This window comes from Rhinatrema bivittatum, chromosome 19 (genome assembly GCF_901001135.1).
Source record: "Rhinatrema bivittatum chromosome 19, aRhiBiv1.1, whole genome shotgun sequence".
Lineage (NCBI taxonomy): Eukaryota > Metazoa > Chordata > Amphibia > Gymnophiona > Rhinatrematidae > Rhinatrema > Rhinatrema bivittatum.
The window spans coordinates 33165928-33187533 of NC_042633.1; the positions used below are offsets into that span (position 1 = coordinate 33165928).

The window sequence follows — 21606 nt, forward strand, 5'->3', positions numbered from 1 at the left end:
TGCACTTATGTGGGTAAATGGCTTTAGAAAATTGCTAGGACGCTCTGTTACATTTGCACGCGTAACTCCTTTCCTAATTCTCCTGCTGGGGTCCCACAATCCCACGAGGATGGAAACAGTTTCCTGTGCAATCCCCCCTTCCTCCCTCCCTCCTGCTGCTCCCCCTGCCTTCCTCCCTCTTACTGTTCCCAGGAGGGGGGTTTCCTGCTGCCACTGGGAGCCCTCCACACAAGAAAGGTCAGAGGTCAGGGACATGATTTAACGCCTCCTCCTCGCTGTGTCTGGCCCCGAGGAGGCCTCGTGTCTCAGCAATGTTTGGATCGGCCCAGCAGTACCTTTAATCCAAGCTGCATGGCCTGCTTCATGCAGCTCCTCACAGGCGCCTGGGATGCTCAGGTTCCCTCTGTCCTCAGATCTCGGGGGCTCAGTCCCACGTCCTTCTTGCTTAAATCGGATTAAAATGTCAGGGGTGACACTGGGGGAGCCTGTGATGGGAAAAGATGGTTACAATATGTAGAAACGTTACCCTAGAGCCTGTATTATCAGTGCAAGTGAGCTCAGGATTAAGCTGTGTCCATAGACACTGCCACCAGTGCAGCACTAAGAAAGGAGGGTGCTGCTGTGCTGATCATCATCAGAAATCCCTTCAAAGAGAATCCTGATCATTTTAACACCGAGGTGGGCGACTTCATTCCTCAAGATCTACAAAATAATCTGCTGTGGTTACTGCTATTGCAAAAACATGCTGAACATTTCTACCTCAAAGAGTATTTTTGATAAAACCAGATGTTTTTTATCCAGCTGCAAGATTTCAGAAATCTGATTCTCCCTGGCTCCTGCGCTTCATTATAATTATGTGAGGCAGGGTAACGTAAGGAAACAGATAGCGAGAGAGAGGGGGCCGGCCTCTTACCCTCCCGGTGCTGAATTCCTAACTGGCACCTCCTGACCTTAGTACAGACGCCCGGGAGGAATCTGATACTTGCCTGTTCCAGGAGGGTGAATCCCTTCAGGCGTCTCTGATTCAGGAGGATCCAGGAAGGGCAGATCTGCCTCTTGTTTAACGCTCAGTGAGAACACAGACGTTACAATCGGAAGGCCTGGGATGAGAAAACAAACGAGTCTAGGAGGAGTCACCCAGGAGCTGCTAATATTATATTAGGAAATGGATTGGAAGTCCCCAAATGTTTGATGTTGATGCCCCATGTCCTGTGATCTGAAAATGCAGAGCCCTTTAAATCCAGAACATTTACTTACTGATGCTGGGGTCCTTCATGGTTTCTTTCCCCTCCAGCTCCCAGTGCTGAGGGAAATATTTCTCATCTTCCTTCTTAATCCTGAATACAACATCGGGATTAAGAATTGAATAACCTGCCAGTAAAGATAAGCAAAATGACTCTCTCATTTCATCTCTTCCCTGTTATTTGTTAATGATATTTTTGTTCATCTGATCCGAGTTAGAATCAGGGAAATCCACAACCTGAACAATTTTGACGACGCTGAGGGCAACGGATAACTTGGGCGGGCTGAGCTCTGCCGGACACTTTTGTGTCAGGGATAACGTCCCACTGCACATCCCTGAATAAAATAATAGGGCAGTGTCCGAGTACTGACAGCTTGTCCCCAGATAACTTTCAAGCTTCCCCGACAACCAGAGGGGGAAAAGCAGCAAACGAAGCAAAGCCCCCCCCCCCCCTGGATGCTCCTTGTGACCTCGGCCAAGCCACTCCATCCCCTCATTGCCTCAGGGACAAACTCGGGGGGGGGGGGGGGGGGGTGGGCATTTACCGAGGTTCTCCTCCCACTCTGTGCCTAGGATTAAGTCCTTGGAGCGCGTGAAGGTAACTTACCCTGAGCCACCACTGAAAAGGCACAAGCGAAATCTAAAATAATAAAAAATATGATAGAAAAGGCAGACTTACCCCGGGACAGGAGGATGCCGTGAATCTCCTTGATGACCTTCTTGTACAGCTCCTTCTGCCATTCTCCCAGAATGTCCCACTCCACTTCCCAGAAATAAGCAGCCACGTCCCTGAACGTGACCGATGCCTGGAACAGCAAACAGGACACCCTCAGCCCCTCTCCCTGCAGCTTCGTTATAATGTGCGGGCAATAAACTGCGTTCTCTGGCCTCTGTCAGTGAGATCAGCTCCCTGACATGGAGAGAGCTCAGCTCTATTAAGTCTCCAGTAATTTGTAGAGCTTGCTTGGTTTCCAGAGAAACCCTGGAGATCTCAGGTGCATCTTATCTGTGCATCAGTGCATGTGAGAGTACCCACGGTGTGCATGGGAGAGAGTCTGCGTGCCCTCCCCACATCCCCCACCCTGCCCAGCTCTGCAGAGCTCACACCTTCCCGGGGCTGGAAAGGAAAATTAGTTTCTTACCTGATCATTTTCGTTCCTGTAGTACCACGGATCAGTCCAGACACCTGGGTTGTGACTCCTCCGCACCAGCAGATGGAGACAGAGCAAGACCTGTCGGGCCCAGCCACATATAGCAAGGTGCCACCCACAGCCCCTCAGTCTTACGTAATGTCAAAGCAGAAAAAAGGACAATTAGACTATCTAGCTAACCTATCCCCAACGGGGACCAACTCAAAAACCCCCAACTGGAACAGTACTCCCAAACCGGAGGAGCGAAACGAAATAACCAAATTAGGTAAACAAACCAACGAGCGGACTCTCCGTTACTTCAGATCAGAAAACACGGGCGGCTCCTGGACTGATCCGTGGTACTACAGGAACGAAAATTATCAGGTAAGAAACTAATTTTCCTTTCCCTGTACGTACCCGGATCAGTCCAGACTCCTGGGATGTACCAGAGCCAACTTACCGAGGGTGGGAACCAGAGAGTCCCGCTCGGAGAACTCTCTCCAAATCCCCCGGAATCAGCGGCCTGATCATCCAGCCGGTAACGTCTAGTAAAAGTATGCAACGACTTCCAAGTAGCCGCCCTGCAAATCTCCTGAGGCGACACCTGAGAGGATTCCACCCATGGAGCAGCATGCGAACGTGTCGAGTGAGCCCTGAGGCCCACGGGAACAGGCTTTCCCCGCACTACGTACGCTGAGCCAATGGCCTCCTTGAGCCAACGCGCAATTGTAGCCCGGGAAGCCGGAAAACAGAACAAAAAGGTGATCCGGACACCCGGAAAGGGTTCGTAACCTCCAGATAGCGAAGGAGAACTCTATTGCACATCTAGCTTCCGCAATTCCCTCGCTCTCTGCTCCGACCGCTCCCCAACCGGAAAAGCGGGGAGCTCGACCGACTGGTTCAAATGAAACGCCGACACCACTTTTGGCAGAAAAGAAGGGACCGTCCTTAAGGATACTCCGGACTCCGAGATCCTCAGGAACGGCTCCCTACATGACAGGGCCTGCAACTCCGAAACTCGCCTCGCCGAAGCAATTGTGACGAGGAAAACTGTCTTTAGCGTAAGGTCCTTGAGAGTCGCCCGCTTGATCGGCTCAAACTGCGACGAGCACAAGGCGGAAAGTACCCAATTGAGTTTCCAGGACGGACAAGGATGACGCAACGGAGGACGTAGATGCTTAGCCCCCCCTAAGAAAACGAGCGACATCCGGGTGTAGTGCCAGAGACACCCCATGCACCTTGCCCCTGAGACAACCAAGCGCCGCCACCTGGACCCGAAGGGTACTACACGAGAGACCTTTGGAAAGACCGGTCTGAAGAAAAGCTAAGATATCGGAAACGGAAGCTACCATAGGATCCACGTTGCGATCCCTACACCAGTCCTCAAAAACCACCCAGACTCGAACATAAGCCAAGGATGTAGACTGCTTCCTAGGCCGCAACAACGTGGCTACCACCGCATCCGAATAACCTTTCTTCTTCAAACGCTGCCTCTCAAAAGCCAGGCCGCGAGACAGAAGTGATCCGCGTCCTCCAAACAAATGGGGCCTTGGTGATGGAGAACCGCGAACCCCTGAAAACGAAGGGGAGGCTCTACTGCTAATTGGATGAGGTCCGCGAACCACGGTCGCCGCGGCCACTCAGGCGCCACCAGAATCACGTCTGACGAGTGCAGCTCTATGCGCCGAAGTACCTTGCCTATCATTGGCCAAGGAGGAAACACATACAGCAGCACGTCCGTCAGCCAGGGCAGAACCAACGCGTCGACGCCCTCGGCCCCGCTCTCTGTCCGCCGGCTGTAAAATCGTGGAGCCTTTGTGTTCTGTAAAGTGGCCATCAGGTCCATGTGTGGCGTTCCCCACCTTTCGCAGATGAGGCGAAAAGCGTCCTCCGCTAGCTCCCATTCTCCGGGATCCAGATGATGACGGCTGAGGAAGTCCGCCTGAACATTGTCGACTCCGGCGATGTGAGACGCCGCGATGTTGCTGAGATTCTGCTCCGCTCAGCACATCAAGCGCTGCGCCTCCTCCGCCACTAGCTGACTCCTTGTCCCGCCCTGGCGACTGATGTACGCCACGGTGGTTGCATTGTCCGACAACACTCTGACCGCCTTTCCCCGTATCAGCGGGAGGAAGGATTGCAGTGCCAGGGTTACCGCCCTGGTCTCCAGGCGATTGATGGACCACTGTGATTGAGCTATGAACCACCGGCCCTGCACCGACCGTCCAAGACAGACCGCTCCCCAACCGGAGAGACTGGCGTCCGTGGTGACTACCGTCCAGTCGGGCACTAGCAGGGATACTCCACATGTCAGGTGGTCCGCTTCTAGCCACCAGCGAAGACTGGCCCTCGCCTGGTTCGGGAGCGGGAGGTGGAACTCTTCCGACACCGGCTTCCAGCGGGAGAGCAATGCTGATTGCAACGGACGTAGATGAGCGAAAGCCCAGGGAACCAAAGCTAGCGTTGATGCCATAGAGCCTAAAACCCTCAGATAATCGCACACCTGAGGAATCTGTAGGGACAATAAGCGTCGCGCCGGACTTTGAAGCTTGCACACACGCTCCCCGGAGAGAAACACCTTGCCCCGTTTCGTGTCGAACAGGGCTCCCAGATACTCCAAGGACTGGGTGGGAACCAGACGACTCTTGGCGAGATTGACCACCCATCCCAGGGACCGCAAGAGTTGAAGGACTCTGTGAACCGCCTGCCGACACTGTATCTCGGACGTCGCACGAATCAACCAATCGTCCAAGTAGGGGTGTACCAGGAACCCCTCTCGTCGGAGTTGAGCCGCCATCACTACCATCACCTTGGTAAACGTGCGGGGAGCGGTGGCGAGACCGAAGGGGAAAGCTCTGAATTGGTAGTGCCTGCCCAGAATGCAGGAACCTCTGATAAAACGGCTGAATGCCTATATGAAGGTACGCTTCCGTGAGGTCCAATGAAGCCAGAAATTCGCTTGGCCGGACCAAGGCGACCACCGACCGAATCGTCTCCATTTTGAAGCGTGGAATGCGAAGACATCTGTTTACTCCCTTCAGATCTAAAATTGGTCTGAACGTGCCCTCCTTCTTTGGCACGATGAAGTAAATGGAGTAACGGCCCTCGCCTTGCTGTCCGGGAGGTACGGGGGATATCGCTCCCAAGCCTTCCAGGCGCCGAAGAGTTTCCCGCACCGCTACTCGCTTCTCTCGGCACTTGCAGGGAGACACGAGGAACTTGTCTGCAGGAATCCGTGCAAAATCTAAAGCGTAACCTTGACTTATCACGCTGAGGACCCACTCGTCTGACGTTATTTTGGTCCATTCCTCGGTAAAAAGTACCAACCTGGCTCCTACACCTGGCACAACTGACGGGATCTGCCGAGAGGAATGGACCGCCCGTGTTTCATTGGGAAGCCTTAGACCCCGTTCCCGCCGGGGTTCCCCCCCTGTCTCCCGAACCGTTTTCCACGAAAGGACTGAGGCCACGAGGACGACCGGGAGGAACCCGAACGGTAGGAGGAACCGGAAGATTTCTGAGGACGCGACCTCCTGTTTCCTCGGAAACGGGACCTACTGGAGAAAGAGGACTGAGTCCTAATCCTGCCTTCAGGCAGTTTAAATGCCCTGTTCTCTCCGAGCGACAGCATCAAATCATCTGTTTGCCAAACAACAATTTCCCTTTAAACGGCAGCGAGCCAAGGTGAGTCTTAGAGGACCCATCCGCCGCCCAACTGCGTAGCCAAAGGAGGCAGCGTGCGGAAACCGCCGAAACCATGGATCTGGCCGACGTACGCAGGAGGCCATAGAGAGCGTCCGCACCGTACGCGATCGCCGCCTCCAAACCATCTGCCTGAGCAGATTCCTCTTCCGAGACACCTGCACTGGCCTGGAGCACCTGGGCCCAGCGCAGGCCCAGCCCGCAGGGAAAAATTACTACAGATGGCTGTGCGGACGGTGTCCGTTGTCCTGAGGGATACCCCGCGCAAAGGGCGCTTCTCCTCAGGCGGGGCCGAAGAACTGCGAGGCCCATCCTCGGACTTCCCCTTCCGGGATCCGGAGCGTCTGTCGGATCCCCTTGAAGACAACCTCTTCCCCCGCCTTCCGCCTGCAGATTTTGTGCTTCGGCACCTCACGCAGCGGAAGCGCAAAATCCGAAGAGAAGGAGGAATCCGAGCCCGAAGACGCCTCCTCTACACTATCCTCAACTGAGGACGCAGCCCCCCCCCCCCCCCCCCCCAAGAAGGCCGCTGCCGCGGCGAAAGCGCAGGAGGCACGCCACCATCACCTGCAGCCTCCCGCGCGACTTCCCCACCGGTTCCCAAAATGGCCGCCGTTCCCTGGCTGGTGCGGAGTCACAACCCAGGTGCATGGACCGATCCCGGTACGTACAGGGAAAGATCCCTGCCCTGTGCTGGCAGGAGGGGAGGCTGGCAGAGCTGCACAGGGAAAAGGTTTCCTTTAAATGCACAAGAGGGCAGAGAAGGATTTCTTACCGGATCAGACCCCAGGGCACACATTGCCCTCCTCTTTTTCCTCTCAGTCCTGCAGGTGCTGGGAGGGATTCAGAGGGGGCAGGGCTGATTCCTGGGGGGGCTCAGATAAAGCCCCTGCTCTCCCCCTCTGCTGATCTCGGGGCGAGCAGAGCTCAAACCTGTAAAGATCTCTGCCCTGTGCTGGCAGGAGGGGAGGCTGGAAGAGCTGCACAGGGAAAAGGTTTCCTTTACATGCACAAGAGGGCAGAGAAGGATTTCTTACCGGATCAGACCCCAGGGCACACATTGCCCTCCTCTTTTGCCTCTCAGTCCTGCAGGTGCTGGGAGGGATTCAGAGGGGGCAGGGCTGATTCCTGGGGGGGGGGGGGGCGGGCTCAGATAAAGCCCCTGCTCTCCCCCTCTGCAGATCTGGGGCTTGCAGGGATTTCCGGTCCTGGGGAGGCAGAAAGTTTCTGCTTTTACTCGGAGCCTTTCCTGCTCTCTGCAGGTAGAGAAAGAAAGCAGCAGGCGGAGCATGCGCAGAGCTCCCCGGCAGAGGCCATGCTGCTTCCCCGGTGCATGCTGGGAGTATCCCACCTCCTTAAGGTGGATCTGCAGAGATAGCAGTGCGCTGCAAAGTTTCCCAGACGGGAGTGAGTAACCCGGCCGGGATCAGGGCTCCTCCTGTTGCATCCATCTCTGAACTTTAAACCTTTTCTCCCTTCCATGCTGATGTTGACTGCATGGCCGACTTGATCAGTGGAATGAGTGTGGGAAGTTATTTTAAGGAGGAAGTTAGTCTGCGGCATAGAAGCTTTACCTGCACAAAATACTTTCCTCACAGTTCCCAAGGTGATGCATTTTGCACATCCGGGACAACGCATTGGGAAATCAGCAGCAACTCATTGGTCGCTTCATTAACCACTGGTAATGTCCAGAAAGCTTTTCCCTACTCCATGGGTCACTTCACTAACAATACTCTCCCGCAGGCTAACTTCCTCCTTAAAATAACTTCCCACACTCCTTCCACTGATCAAGTCGGCCATGCAGTCAACATCAGCATGGAAGGGAGAAAAGGTTTAAAGTTCAGAGATGGATGCAACAGGAGGAGCCCTGATCCCGGCCGGGTTACTCACTCCCGTCTGGGAAACTTTGCAGCGCACTGCTATCTCTGCAGATCCACCTTAAGGAGGTGGGATACTCCCAGCATGCACCGGGGAAGCAGCATGGTCTCTGCCGGGGAGCTCTGCGCATGCTCCGCCTGCTGCTTTCTTTCTCTACCTGCAGAGAGCAGGAAAGGCTCCGAGTAAAAGCAGAAACTTTCTGCCTCCCCAGGACCGGAAATCCCTGCAGAGGGGGAGAGCAGGGGCTTTATCTGAGCCCCCCAGGAATCAACCCTGACCCCTCTGAGCAGGAACAGCCTGAATCCCTCCCAGCACCTGCAGGACTGAGAGGCAAAAGAGGAGGGCAATGTGTGCCCTGGTGTCCGATCCGGTAAGAAATCCTTCTCTGTCCTCTTGTGCATTTAAAGGAAACCTTTTCCCTGTGCAGCTCTTCCAGCCTCCCCTCCTGCCAGCACAGGGCAGGGATCTTTCCAGCCCCGGGAAGGTTTGAGCTCTGCTCGCCCGGAGATCAGCAGAGATTTGCAGGGTGTGGGGAAGGCACGCAGACTCTCTTACATACATGCACACTGATGCACAGACAGATACCTCCTCCTGAATCAGCTGCACATGACGTTTTCAGTGGGGACCAGGCAATCTGTAAAAAAAAATACTGGAAATTTAAGAGAACAGAACTCTCATCATGCTATAATCTCTATTGGATAGTTGATCTCACTTCTAATACACGCACATTATAATGAAGCTGCAGGGAGAGGGGCTGAGGGTGTCCTGTTTGCTGTTCCAGGCATCGGTCACGTTCAGGGACGTCGCTGCTTATTTCTGGGAAGTGGAGTGGGACATTCTGGGAGAATGGCAGAAGGAGCTGTACAAGAAGGTGATCAAGGAGATTCACGGCGTCCTCATGTCACGGGGTAAGTCTGCCTTTTCTATCATATTTTTTATTATTTTAGATTTCGCTTGTGCCTTTTCAGTGGTGGCTCAGGGTAAGTTACCTTCACGCGCTCCAAGGACTTAATCCTAGGCACAGAATGGGAGGAGAACCTCGGTAAATGCGCCCCCCCCCCCCCCCGGGGTTTTATTTTTATTTATTTATTTAAAGTTTTTCTATACCGGCATTCGCGATGGATATCGCATCATGCCGGTTTACAATTAACAAGTGGAGAAGGAACAAAAAAATTAAATAATAATAATAATAAGTTTGTTCCTGAGGCAATGAGGGGGTGGAGTGGCTTGGCCGAGGTCACAAGGAGCATCCAGGGGGGGGGGGCTTTGCTTCGTTTGCTGCTTTTCCCCCTCTGGTTGTCGGGGAAGCTTGAAAGTTATCTGGGGACAAGCTGTCAGTACTCGGACACTGCCCTATTATTTTATTCAGGGATGTGCAGTGGGACGTTATCCCTGACACAAAGTGTCCGGCAGAGCTCAGCCCGCCCAAGTTATCCGTTGCCCTCAGCGTCGTCAAAATTGTTCAGGTTGTGGATTTCCCTGATTCTAACTCGGATCAGATGAACAAAAATATCATTAACAAATAACAGGGAAGAGATGAAATGAGAGAGTCATTTTGCTATCTTTACTGGCAGGTTATTCAATTCTTAATCCCGATGTTGTATTCAAGATTAAGAAGGAAGATGAGAAATATTTCCCTCAGCACTGGGAGCTGGAGGGGAAAGAAACCATGAAGGACCCCAGCATCAGTAAGTAAATGTTCTGGATTTAAAGGGCTCTGCATTTTCAGATCCCAGGAGATGGGGCATTAACATCAAACATTTGGGGACTTCCAATCCATTTCCTAATATAATATTAGCAGGTCCTGGGTGACTCCTCCTAGACTCGTTTGTTTTCTCATCCCAGGCCTTCCGATTGTAACGTCTGTGTTCTCACTGAGCGTTAAACAAGAGGAAGATCTGCCCTTCCTGGATCCTCCTGAATCAGAGACGCCTGAAGGGATTCAGCCTCCTGGAACAGGCGAGTACCACTCCCTGCCCTCGCCTTGTATTCTCCCCTCCTCTTCCCTCTGGATTTCCATACGACTGAGCTAACACACAGGCCCCTCCCTCGTTTCTTGTACCCGTTGCTCCCCACCTGCCTTTACCACCGCCCTCTGTGTCCGTCCTAAATCTGTGTAAATTTGCTGATTGGTTGCAAGCTGCTGCTGCTGCCTCTGTCAGGAGGGGACTCCAGGCACCCACCCCCCTGTCAGTAAAGAAATATTCTCTCACGTTTCCTCTGCACATTCCTCCGTCATCTTCATATCCTGTCCTCTTCTCCAGGAGTCTCCTTTCCCCCTTCCCTCGCCCTCCTCTCTAAGAATTCCTTGGCTTTGGTGCCTTCCAGTGACATCTCCCACCCTGCCTCGTATAATTATAATGAAGCGCAGGAGCCAGGGAGAATCAGATTTCTGAAATCTTGCAGCTGGATAAAAAACATCTGGTTTTATCAAAAATACTCTTTGAGGTAGAAATGTTCAGGTTGTTTTTGCAATAGCAGTAACCACAGCAGATTATTTTATAGATCCTGAGGAATGAAGTCATCCACCTCGGTGTTATAATGATCAGGATTCTCTTTGAAGGGATTTCTGATGATGATCAGCCCAGCAGCACCATCCTTTCTTAGCGCTGCACTGGTGGCAGTGTCTATGAACACAGCTTAATCCTGAGCTCACTTGCACTGATAATACAGGCTCTGGAGTAACTTTTTCTACATATTGTAACCATCTTTTCCCATCACAGGCTCCCCCAGTGTCACCCCTGACATTTTAATCCGATTTAAGCAAGAACGATGTGGGACTGAGCCCCCTAGATCTGAGGACAGAGGGAACCTGAGCATCCCAGGCGCCTGTGAGGAGCTGCATGAAGCAGGCGATGCAGCTTGGATTAAAGGTACTGCTGGGCCGATCCAAACATTGCTGAGACACGAGGCCTCCTCTGGGCCAGACACAGCGAGGAGGAGGCGTTAAATCATGTCCCTGACCTCTGACCTTTCTTGTGTGGAGGGCTCCCAGTGGCAGCAGGAAACCCCCCTCCTGGGAACAGTAAGAGGGAGGAAGGCAGGGGGAGCAGCGGGAGGGAGGGGGGATTGCACAGGAAACGGTTTCCATCCTCGTGGGATTGTGGGACCCCAGCAGGAGAATTATGAAAGGAGTTACCCGTGCAAATGTAACAGAGCGTCCTAGCAATTTTCTAAAGCCATTTAACCACGTAAGTGCACTTAATGCTGAGGAAACCAATTGGCAGTTCAGGTTTTGCCTTTCTTAGGTCAATATCCCAGACTGTTTAAAAGCTGAAGGCACAATCTCATTCTCTAGCAGGCAGCCGAGGTCCCAGTCCTGACCCTGCAGCAGAGATCCTGAGAATGGGCGGGGAGGAGACGGAGGCCAAGAGCGGTGAGCAAAATATTCCTTCCTAACACAACACTTTAAAGCTTTTGATGCGCTCCCGCATAGGAGACTCGTGAACAAAATGAGAAGCTTGGGAGTGAGCGCCAAGGTGGTGACGTGGATTACAAACCGGTTGAGGGACAGGAGGCAGTGGGTGATGGTAAATGATGGAAGCTGCTCTGATGAGAAAGAGCGGTGTTAAGGGGCCTGCCCCAGGGATGGGTTGTGGGACAGACTCTGTTCAGTATCTTTGTGAGCGACCTGGTGGAAGGGAGAGGAGGTAAGGTCTGTCTGTCTGTCTGTGGATGATACTAAGATCTGCAACAGAGTGGACACGCCGGAAGGAGGTAGAGAGAAAGAGACGGGATTTAAGGAAGCCTGAACGGTGGTCGAAGATAAGGCAGCCAAGCAGTGCAGAGCCATGAATCTGGAGTGTGGAAATCCAAAAGATGTGATGGGGGTGAAAGTCTGTTGTGCATGGAGCAAGAAAGGGATCTTGGGGAGATTGTGTCTGGTGATGTGAAGGCGGCGAGGCAATGTGACGAGGCGATAGGTAAAGCCAGAGGGCCTGCTGGGCTGCCCAGAGATGGGAATAACCAGTAAGAAAAAGGAGGTGATAGTCCCCTTGTACAGGGCCTTGGAGAGGCCTCACCTGGAGTACTGGGCTCAGTTCTGGAGCCCGTCTGTATGAGAAGACCTATGAGGAGAGGCTGAGGGACCTAAATATGTATAAACCTGGAGGAGCAGGGGGATAGGATACAGAGCTTCAGATACCCGAGAGGTTTTAACGATGCACAATCAACGACAAACCTTTCACTTTGGAAAGAAATCAGTAGAACTAGGGGTCAGGTAGTGAAACTCCAGGGAGGACGACTCAGAGCCAACGTCAGGAAATATTTCTTCACGGAGAGGCTGGTGGAGGCCTGGAAGGCCCTTCCGGAGGAGGTGGTGAAGACAGAAACAGAGAAAGATTTCAGAGGGCCTGGGATAAGCACTGTGGGTCCCTAAAGGCTCGAGGATGGAAGTGAGGAAAAGAGCGCATGGGGGTAACTGGGGGTAACTTGCTGGTGCGGCAGTTGCTACCCTTAACAATTAAGCCTTGACGCTGTTAATGCAGCTCCATCCTTGCTCTCTGCTTCAGCGGCACTGGTTAAAGGAAATTCGATTCAAACAGCATCCGAGGGCCCTGACCTTTACAGTCTGGGAAACTGAGAAGCATGGGGGTAACCTGCACGGTGCGGCAGATACTGGCGTAAGCTTGCTGGGCAGACTGGGTGGAGCATTTGGTCCTTTTCTGCCATCATTTCTCTCTTTCTTCCTGTGAGCTGTGGAGTATTTCTCACTGACCTAAGTAAAAAGGGGAATAAAGATTCAATCACAAATCTTACACAAATTATTGCAGTTTTTACGACCATCACAATAGGCTCTGCCAGTCAATAGACCTTCATCTGCCTTATATTTAAGCAGTGGCCTCTTTGTAACTTCCTCTATTTGCAATAAGTTAAAAATTGGCACCGAGAGTTTAAAATGCCGGCAGAGCCAATGCATCTGAATGTAAGGAGGAACGAGGACCACCGCTTATGAGATTTCCTGTGTGATTTTCCCCCGATGCAGAATCCGCTTTGAAACACAGCCTGTGTCTGGATTTTTTTGTGATATTTAAGAAGAAAAGAGACAAGCAGATGTGTCTTATTTGCATTTTAAGATGAAAATATAAAAAGTTTGCATTGTCTCTGCGACCACTGACTAAATATAAGGCAGATGAAGGTCTATTGACTGTAGGAGCCTATTGTGATGGTCGTTAAAAACTGCAGTAAATTGTGTAAGATTTGTGATTGAATCTTTCTTCACCTTTTTAGTGTGGTCATTCAATGGGAATTGACATTCAGTCTTTGGCTTATGAGAATTTCAAACGTTCCACGTAGAAGGTGAATTTTAATGCTGGCTCTCAGTTAAATTCTCATTACTAAGTCATTAGAATTCAGTTACTTTAAGCTGACAGATCTGAGGTTCAGGGACCCGGGTCCAGAACGAATCCTAGGTCTCCAGCAGGGCGTGGCAGAGTTTTTGGTGAGTGACTGCAATCAGTGCAGAGACTGGAGGTGAGGATGAGAGGCACAGAACCAGCAGGGTGAGGTCAGACATGGTCTGTTCCCCTCAGTTCATGGGCTGTTGCCCACCTGTACCTGTCTACAAGCAGCACCAGGCTCTATTATATATGATAGGGATCCATAGTCACCCTAAGGCCATTCAGTGATTAGATGGAGCTATCTCCCAATATTTTATTTATTTATTTATTTATTTTAAATCTTTTCTATACCGTCGCTAAGTTATATACCATCGCAATGGTTTACATGTAGGCACATATTTAATGTAGGTAAAAGTGTACTATAGTACATTCTAACAGGTGCCGTCAAAGGTTCGGTTACAATATATCATTAGACAAAATAATTTTTAGAGAAGTGGGTCATGACCGAGTGTACTGAAAGTACTTTTACGGGTAATTTATCATACATAGTGTTATCAATATGCTAGATGTGATGTGGGGTTCATAGACTACTCTACTGTATCCTCCTAAGTACTGTGTGTCGGTGCTTATCTGCTTATTCCTGAATAATTTCTATTCTCCCGTCTCCTTGTAAAATGCCTGTTTAAAAAGCCACGTTTTTAAACTTTTCTTAAATGCCTTGAGATCACTTTGTAATCTGATCTCTGGAGGCATTGTGTTCCATATTGTGGGTCCTGCTAATGATAAGGCCCTTTCCCTCACTTGGGTTAGTCTTGCTGTTTTAACTGAAGGGATGGTTAGGAGTGCTTTATTTGCTGATCGAAGATTTCTGTGTGGGACATGTACCCGTAATGCTGTGTTTAGCCAGTCTGATTTCTCATCATGAATTAGTTTATGGATGGTACATAGGGTTTTGTATTTAATTCTGTGTTCAATCGGTAACCAATGTAGTCCCGCTAGGGTTTCGGTTATGTGGTCCCTCCTCCTTTTTCCGGTTAGTATTCTAGCTGCTGTGTTCTGAAGTATTTGAAGTGGTCTTAATGTAGTATTTGGTAGTCCTAGTAGCAGGGCATTACAGTAATCCGTGCTGGAGAAAATTAGTGCCTGTAGAATTGTTCGGAAATCATTTTGGGTTAGTAGTGGTTTTAGTTTTCTGAGTACCATGAGTTTTGCGTATCCTTCCTTTACTTTTAGTGATATGTGCTGTTTTAGATTGATTTCAGGGTCCATTATTATTCCAAGGTTACGTACTTTTCCAGCTAGTTCAAAAAGCCTCCCTCCATTTTTGTAAATTTAGTAATCATACTCTCGCTTTTATCCACCAGAAGATGGATTCAGGAATAATAGTGAGAGGCAGAGAATGTGTGATGGGCAGCAGACGGAGGAATGGAAAGAGAGAGACCCCTCCAGAGACAGCCTAGGACCTTCAGCTGAGTATCCAGGAGGTATCAGTATAGTAACATCACCCAGGGGGAAAGAAGTAGTCCAGAAAAGAGAGAGTCCATATGCATGTTCTGAACGAGGAAGAAATTTCAACCTCTGCCCCAGTCTTGTAGAAACTCAGAGACTCAGTGAAGGAGAGACTCCATTTCAAAGTGCTGACACTTCAGAAAACTTCACCACAAACTCACAATCTGTTAAACAGCAAGAAATTTTTGAATGTGGGAACAAGTTTCCTGAGAGGACAAGTCACACATCTATCCAACAATATCACAGAAAGGAAAAAACATTTACAGGTTCTGAAGAAGAGATAAGGACCCCTATGAATACAAAACTTACAACACATGCAAAAGATCACCTACAAAAGAAACCATTAAAATGCACTCAGTGTGAACAATGCTTTTTCTTCCAAGCTGAGATGGAAGGACATGTAAGAATTCACTCTGGAGAAAGACCATTTCAGTGCCCTGAATGTGAGGAGAGGTTTACTGAGAAATCAAACCTGAGAAAACACAAAAAAATTCACAGACAAGACCAACCTTGTAAGTGTTCTCAATGTGAAAAATGTTTCAGATATAGATCCTGGCTTAAAGTTCATCAGAGAAGTCACAAGGGAGAGAAGTCATTTATATGGTCTGAATGTGATAAAGATTTATGTCAGAAATGTAGTTTAGGAAAACACACAAATATTCACACAGGTACCAAACCATTTAAATGTTCTGAATGTGATAAATGTTTCGTACAAATGACAGATCTCAAAAACCACAAAAGAATGCACACTGGTGAGAAACCATTTAAATGTTCTGAATGTGATAAATGTTTTACTAAAAAAAACAGTCTTAAAAACCACACAACCATCCATAAAGGTGAAAAACCATTTAAATGTTCTGAATGTGATAAATGTTTCGCACGAATGCCAGAGCTCAAAAACCACAAAAGAAGGCACACTGGTGAGAAACCATTTAAGTGTTCTGAATGTGATAAATGTTTCACTTGTATGTCCACTCTTAAAAAACACACAAGAATGCACACTGGTGAGAAACTATTTAAATGTTCTGAATGTGATAAATGTTTCGCACAAATGTCAGAGCTCAAAAACCACACAAGAATGCACACTGGTGAGAAACCATTTAAATGTTCTGAATGTGATAAATGTTTTGCTAAAAAATCCAGTCTTAAAAGCACACAAACCATCCATACAGGTGAGAAACCATTTAAATGTTCTGAATGTGATAAATGTTTCGTACAAATGACAGATCTCAAAAACCACAAAAGAATGCACACTGGTGAGAAACCATTTAAATGTTCTGAATGTGATAAATGTTTTACTAAAAAAAAACAGTCTTAAAAAACCACACAACCATCCATAAAGGTGAAAAACCATTTAAATGTTCTGTATGTGATAAATGTTTCGCACGAATGCCAGAGCTCAAAAACCACAAAAGAAGGCACACTGGTGAGAAACCATTTAAGTGTTCTGAATGTGATAAATGTTTCACTTGTATGTCCACTCTTAAAAAACACACAAGAATGCACACTGGTGAGAAACCATTTAAATGTTCTGAATGTGATAAATGTTTCACACAAATCTCCCAGCTCAATGTCCACAAAAGAACGCACACCGGTGAGAAACCATTTAAATGTTCTGAATGTGATAAATGTTTCGCGCAAATGTCCCATCTCAATGTCCACAAAAGAATGCACACTGGTGAGAAACCATTTAAATGTTCTGAATGTGATAAATGTTTTGCTCAGATCTCCAGTCTTAAAAGCCACAAAACCATCCATACTCTTGAGAAACCATTTAAATGTTCAGAATGTGATAGATGTTTCTCAGAAATGTTACTTCTTAAAAGACATAAAACCGTCCATACTTGTGAGAAACCATTTAAATGTTTTGAATGTGATAAATGCTTCACCAAACTATCAAATCTTAAACGCCACATCAGAGTTCATACAGGTGAGAAACCATTTAAATGTTCTGAATGTGATAAATGTTTCACTCAATTGTCCACTCTTAAAAACCACAAAACCGTCCATACAGGTGAGAAACCATTAAATGTTCTGAATGAGATGCTTCACGCAAATATCCCATCTTAAGTACCACAAAACCATCCAAATAAGTGAGAAACCATTTAAATGTTTTGACTGTGGTATCTGTTTCTCAAATACTTAACCTTAATAAACACAAAAGAGTCCATAACCATTGCGAAATGGTTTAAATGTTCTGGTTTTGGTCAATGTTGCAGACATATATCTGCTCTAAGAAGCACAAAAGAATCCATATTAGTCTGATTCAGAGCAATTTCCAAACACTTCCTGATATGTTACCTTTGAAAATTACACATGATGACCTTCAGAAGGAGGCTCTCTTTGGCACATTGCTAGTACTAACAAGGGTATTATTCGTAAATTTGAGATACAGATCATTTCTAACCTAACCTGGCTACGAATTAGGTTGATTCCTGTCGAGGTCATTGCAAAATAAACTGATTTAGAGAACTGCCCCATACAACAGCATGAAATGAGCCTTAGTTATATTGTTTTATATAATTTCTGGTAAATTTTATTTAATTTCTGGAAAATTAAAACCTGGCTCTTTAGCCAAGCTTTTCCAGAACTATGATTATTTTTTCACCTCCAGCTATCAAGATTTTCTCACCATCGCAATCCCTTCTGCAGATCACATTTAACTTAGACAATTACACCTTATTTTATGATTGGTTTCTCAAAGAGACTTTACAATTTTCTCAATGTTATTTTTCGAATCTGTTTTCCCTGTTCTCCAAGTTCTATAACCTTGTTATATGTACCGCCTCTTGGCGTAATTGTTATGTTTCATTGTAAACCGATGTGATCAGTATTTTAATACAGGAACACCGGTATATAAAAATCTAAAAATAAATAAATAAATATTGTTTTATTGTATTTCCCGCCTGAGTTCTTTGTAAACCGGCATGATGTGTTTCACGAATGTCGGTAAATAAAAAAAGTTAATAAATAATAAATAAATAAATAAAATGTGAAACAGAGACCATATAAATGCTCTGAATGTGACAATATACATAGTCACAAAGTAAGGACGGTAGAAATGGACCAAATGGTCCATCCAGTCTGCCCAGCAAGCTTCTTATGGTAATATTTGCTGCGCCATGCAGCTTAGCCTCCAGTTTATTTTAAGGGTAGCAACTGCCACTCCCTGCAGTTATCTCCAAGCCTTAGGATAACCCATAAAAAAATGTATTGCTAGCAGCATTTTTACAGGGTGATGAGCCTTCTTGAAAATTCAGACAGTGCTGCCTGATCTGCTTTGTTAATGGGCTTGTCCTGTATTTTTTCCCTTATGTCTGTGCATCAGGACCCCAGACTGTAAAGGTCAGGGATCATGTTGATTGTCTCTGAATCCAATTCCTCTTTCCTGCCAATCCCCCCTCACTATCAAAGCAGAGAGCGATTGTTGCAGTTGTGATAAAAGCAGGAAGACTTATTGGTTAAGGGTAGTAATCCCCATGCTTTCTGTTAAGGGTAACAACTGCTGCTCCGTGCAGGTTACCCCCGTGCTTCTCAGTTCCCCAGAATGTAAAATTCTGGGCCCTCGGTTGTGGTCTGAATCCAATTTCTCTTTTCCCCTGCTGATGAAGTGGAGACCTGTATCTTATTTGCATGAAAAGCATCAAGGCTTATTGGTTAAGGCTAGTAACTGCCGCACTGAGAAAATTACTCTCATGTACCCTTTTCCTCATTTCCATCCTCGAGCCTTTAGGGATTCTCAGTGTTTATCCCATGCCCCTTTGAAATCTTTCACTGTTTTTGTCTTCACCGCCTCTTCCGGAAGGGCCTTCCAGGCCTCCACCAGCCTCTCCGTGAAGAAATATTTCCTGATGTTGGTTCTGAGTCTTCCCTCCCTAAGCTTCATGTCTTGACCCCTAGTTCTGATTTATTTCCAACGGAAAAGGTTCAAAGTTCGTGCATCTTTAAAACCTTTCAGGTATCTGTAGGTCTGTATCCTATCTCCCCTGCACCTCCTCTCTTCCAGGCTATACATATTCAGATCCTTCAGTCTCTTCTCATAGGTCTTCCAATACTGATCCTGTCATGTAGACGCTAATATATCCCCCAATCAGTACCCCTGGGGTCCCTACGTTCAAAATAAAGTCCCTCATTTCCTGTTAAAAAGCGAATGCTCCTGCCTGCAAATTCAGCTCAGCGTAAAGAAAAGCAATCAGGTAGTTCTCAGGGAACAGGACTGCAGTCAGACTACTCTGTCCTTGGTATTGCACCCAGGCACATAAAAATGACTGATACGCAGATAATGCAATATCCACCTCTTGCTCCTTTTTATTCCAGCAATCCTTCTGACACTCGCCCCGACTTGCAGAAACCTTCCTTCTCATTAACGGCTTCAACCGTCAACCTCAAGCGTTGCATTCATTCTTATCTAATGTTCAATGTACTTAACTTTTATTAGGTTAATGTTCTGTTTCAATCTCTGTTTTGTTATTAATTCAAATGTAACTGGTTCGTTGTAATGTAAACCGGAGTGAAGGCATTGTCAGCTGTACCTCTGTATATAAACAAATGCTAAATAAACGAGACGCTGCTGAAAGGTATTACCGTTACCTTCCCAACACGTTATCTCTCTGGGGAAACTTGGCGAGTGTCCCAGAAAGCAGGGGAATTTCAAGGTTTGTGTCAGTCACTAAATGCTGTGATCTTTTTAAAGATCGCAGAAGGATTGTAAGATTGTAAAGTATGTCTTCAAGGTTAAAGCAGCCTTCTCAGGTGTCTACAAATGCTTTCACCTTGTAATCTTAAATCAAAGAGTGTTTATAGTAACGTCTCGAGGGAAGATGTATTTAAACATGCCTTGTCCTGTGTTAAAGCAAATCAGATCGACGGATATAGCATCTAACTTCCTAAGAAACTAAAATAAAGCTCTTAATTAGGGGGAACATACTGTCTCTTTGCTTGCTATGTTCTTGGTATAACTGTTAGTCTGGTGTGGCAAAAAATGACAGGAGTCAGGCAGCACATTATAGAGTAACCGATTTATTGAAGCCTGAGCTTTCAAGGACGGAGTCCTCCTCCTCAGATGTATGAAGCAATGTACAGGAGATGGGTAAAATAAATACAGAACAGAGCGAAGGCATCCTCTCCACGCCATGTCCTGCCTAATCCAATGCCTTCTTTCTGTTTCCACTTCACCCCCCCAACCCTATATGGAGGGGGCACTCCATGAAGTTAGCATGGGGCACATTTAAAATAAATCGGAGAAAATTCTTTCACTCAACGCACAATTAAACTCTGGAATTTGTTGCCAGAGGATGTGGTTAGTGCAGTTAGTGTAGCTGTGTTTAAAAAAGGATTGGATAAGTTCTTGGAGGAGAAGTCCATTACCTGCTCTTAAGTTCACTTAGAGAATAGTCACTGCCATTAGCAATGGTAATGTGGAATATACTTAGTTTTTGGGTACTTGCCAGGTTCTTATGGTGTGTGTAAGAGACAGAGACTAGGCAGGGAAGTGACTGGGGTGTGTGTAAGAGACAGAGACTAGGCAGGGAAGTGACTGGGGTGTGTGTAAGAGACAGAGACTAGGCAGGGAAGTGACTGGGGTGTGTGTAAGAGACAGAGACTGGGCAGGGAAGTGACTGGGGTGTGTGTAAGAGACAGAGACTGGGCAGGGAAGTGACTGGGGTGTGTGTAAGAGACAGACTAGGCAGGGAAGTGACTGGGTGTGTGTAAGAGAGAGACTAGGCAGGGGAAGTGACTGGGGTGTGTGTAAGAGACAGAGACTGGGCAGGGAAGTGACTGGGGTGTGTGTAAGAGACAGAGACTAGGCAGGGAAGTGACTGGGGTGTGTGTGAGAGAGAGACTAGGCAGGGAAGTGACTGGGGTGTGTGTAAGAGACAGTGACTAGGCAGGGAAGTGACTGGGGTGTGTGAGAGAGTCTGAGCAGGGAAGTGATTGGGGAGTGTGTGAGAGACAGTCTGAGCAGGGAAGTGATTGGGGAGTGTGTGAGAGAGTCTGGGCAGGGAAGTGACTGGGGTGTGTGTAAGAGACAGAGACTAGGCAGGGAAGTGACTGGGGTGTGTGAGAGAGACAGAGTCTGAGCAGGGAAGTGACTGGGGTGTGTGTGAGAGACAGTCTGGGCAGGGAAGTGACTGGGGTGTGTGTAAGAGACAGACTAGGCAGGGAAGTGACTGGGGTGTGTGAGAGAGACAGAGTCTGAGCAGGGAAGTGATTGGGGAGTGTGTGAGAGACAGAGACTGATCATAGGGTTTAATTGGTGTGTGTGCGGGGCAGGTGCTTCCATTAGGCAAACTAGGTGGTGGCCTAGGGTGCCACAATTTGGGGGGGGGGTGCAAACTCCCACCAGCACAAGAGGTCCTGCAATAAATCCAATACCAGAGGAGGGGCGCTGTGCCGGAGCTGCTGCCAATACGTAATCCAGGGGAGGGGTTGCATTACTGAAGGTTCGCCTAGGGTGCCAAATGCTCTTGCACCGGCCCTGTGTGGGTGACTTGTGGGCCCTAAAGAAGAGGACGGTAAGGACAGAGCTTCAGCAGCCGCTGCTGCTTCTGGTCTGTGCTTTCAAGGGAAAGGAGTAGGAGAGTTGCTGGAGAGGGTAAGTAAAGGTGGCATTTTAAGTTTATTTTTCTTGATTGACTGCCATTTTAATTATTGAGTATTATGTGATGTGTCTGATGTTTTGAAATATTTTATTGATTTGGACAATTAATAATTTTTATGAGTTTTGTTGGATGTTATTCTGTTCATCAGCTGTTTTGAAACATTTATTAGTCTAGTTTTACAGTTATTTCTGTGTGGGGCTCTA

General features: G+C 47.9%; 2 protein-coding genes across 3 annotated transcripts; one reads left to right on the plus strand and one right to left on the minus strand.

Annotated features, from left to right (window-relative positions):
- Positions 1 to 201: 201 nt before the first annotated feature.
- LOC115081190 (zinc finger protein 398-like) lies at positions 202 to 7510 on the minus strand. Of its 2 annotated transcripts, none has more exons than XM_029585714.1 (5): positions 7113 to 7510; positions 1923 to 2049; positions 1258 to 1371; positions 987 to 1100; positions 202 to 485 (listed from the first exon to the last, which is right to left on the minus strand). In XM_029585714.1, exons 1-5 carry the CDS (start codon positions 7134 to 7136, stop codon positions 259 to 261), a joined length of 606 nt encoding a protein of 201 aa, XP_029441574.1. In that variant the 5' UTR covers positions 7137 to 7510; the 3' UTR covers positions 202 to 258. The 2 variants fall into 2 exon arrangements, with proteins under 2 accessions (XP_029441574.1, XP_029441573.1); XM_029585713.1 differs by lacking the exon at positions 7113 to 7510 and adding an exon at positions 6851 to 6986.
- A 431-nt stretch (positions 7511 to 7941) lies between these two features.
- Positions 7942 to 17265, plus strand: LOC115080913 (zinc finger protein 665-like). The gene is given in 8 exon segments (XM_029585375.1): positions 7942 to 8323; positions 8735 to 8861; positions 9528 to 9641; positions 9799 to 9912; positions 10677 to 10826; positions 11255 to 11329; positions 14657 to 16113; positions 16116 to 17265. Coding segments are annotated over 8 exon segments (2817 nt in total). The 5' UTR covers positions 7942 to 8299; the 3' UTR covers positions 16872 to 17265.
- Positions 17266 to 21606: the final 4341 nt, after the last annotated feature.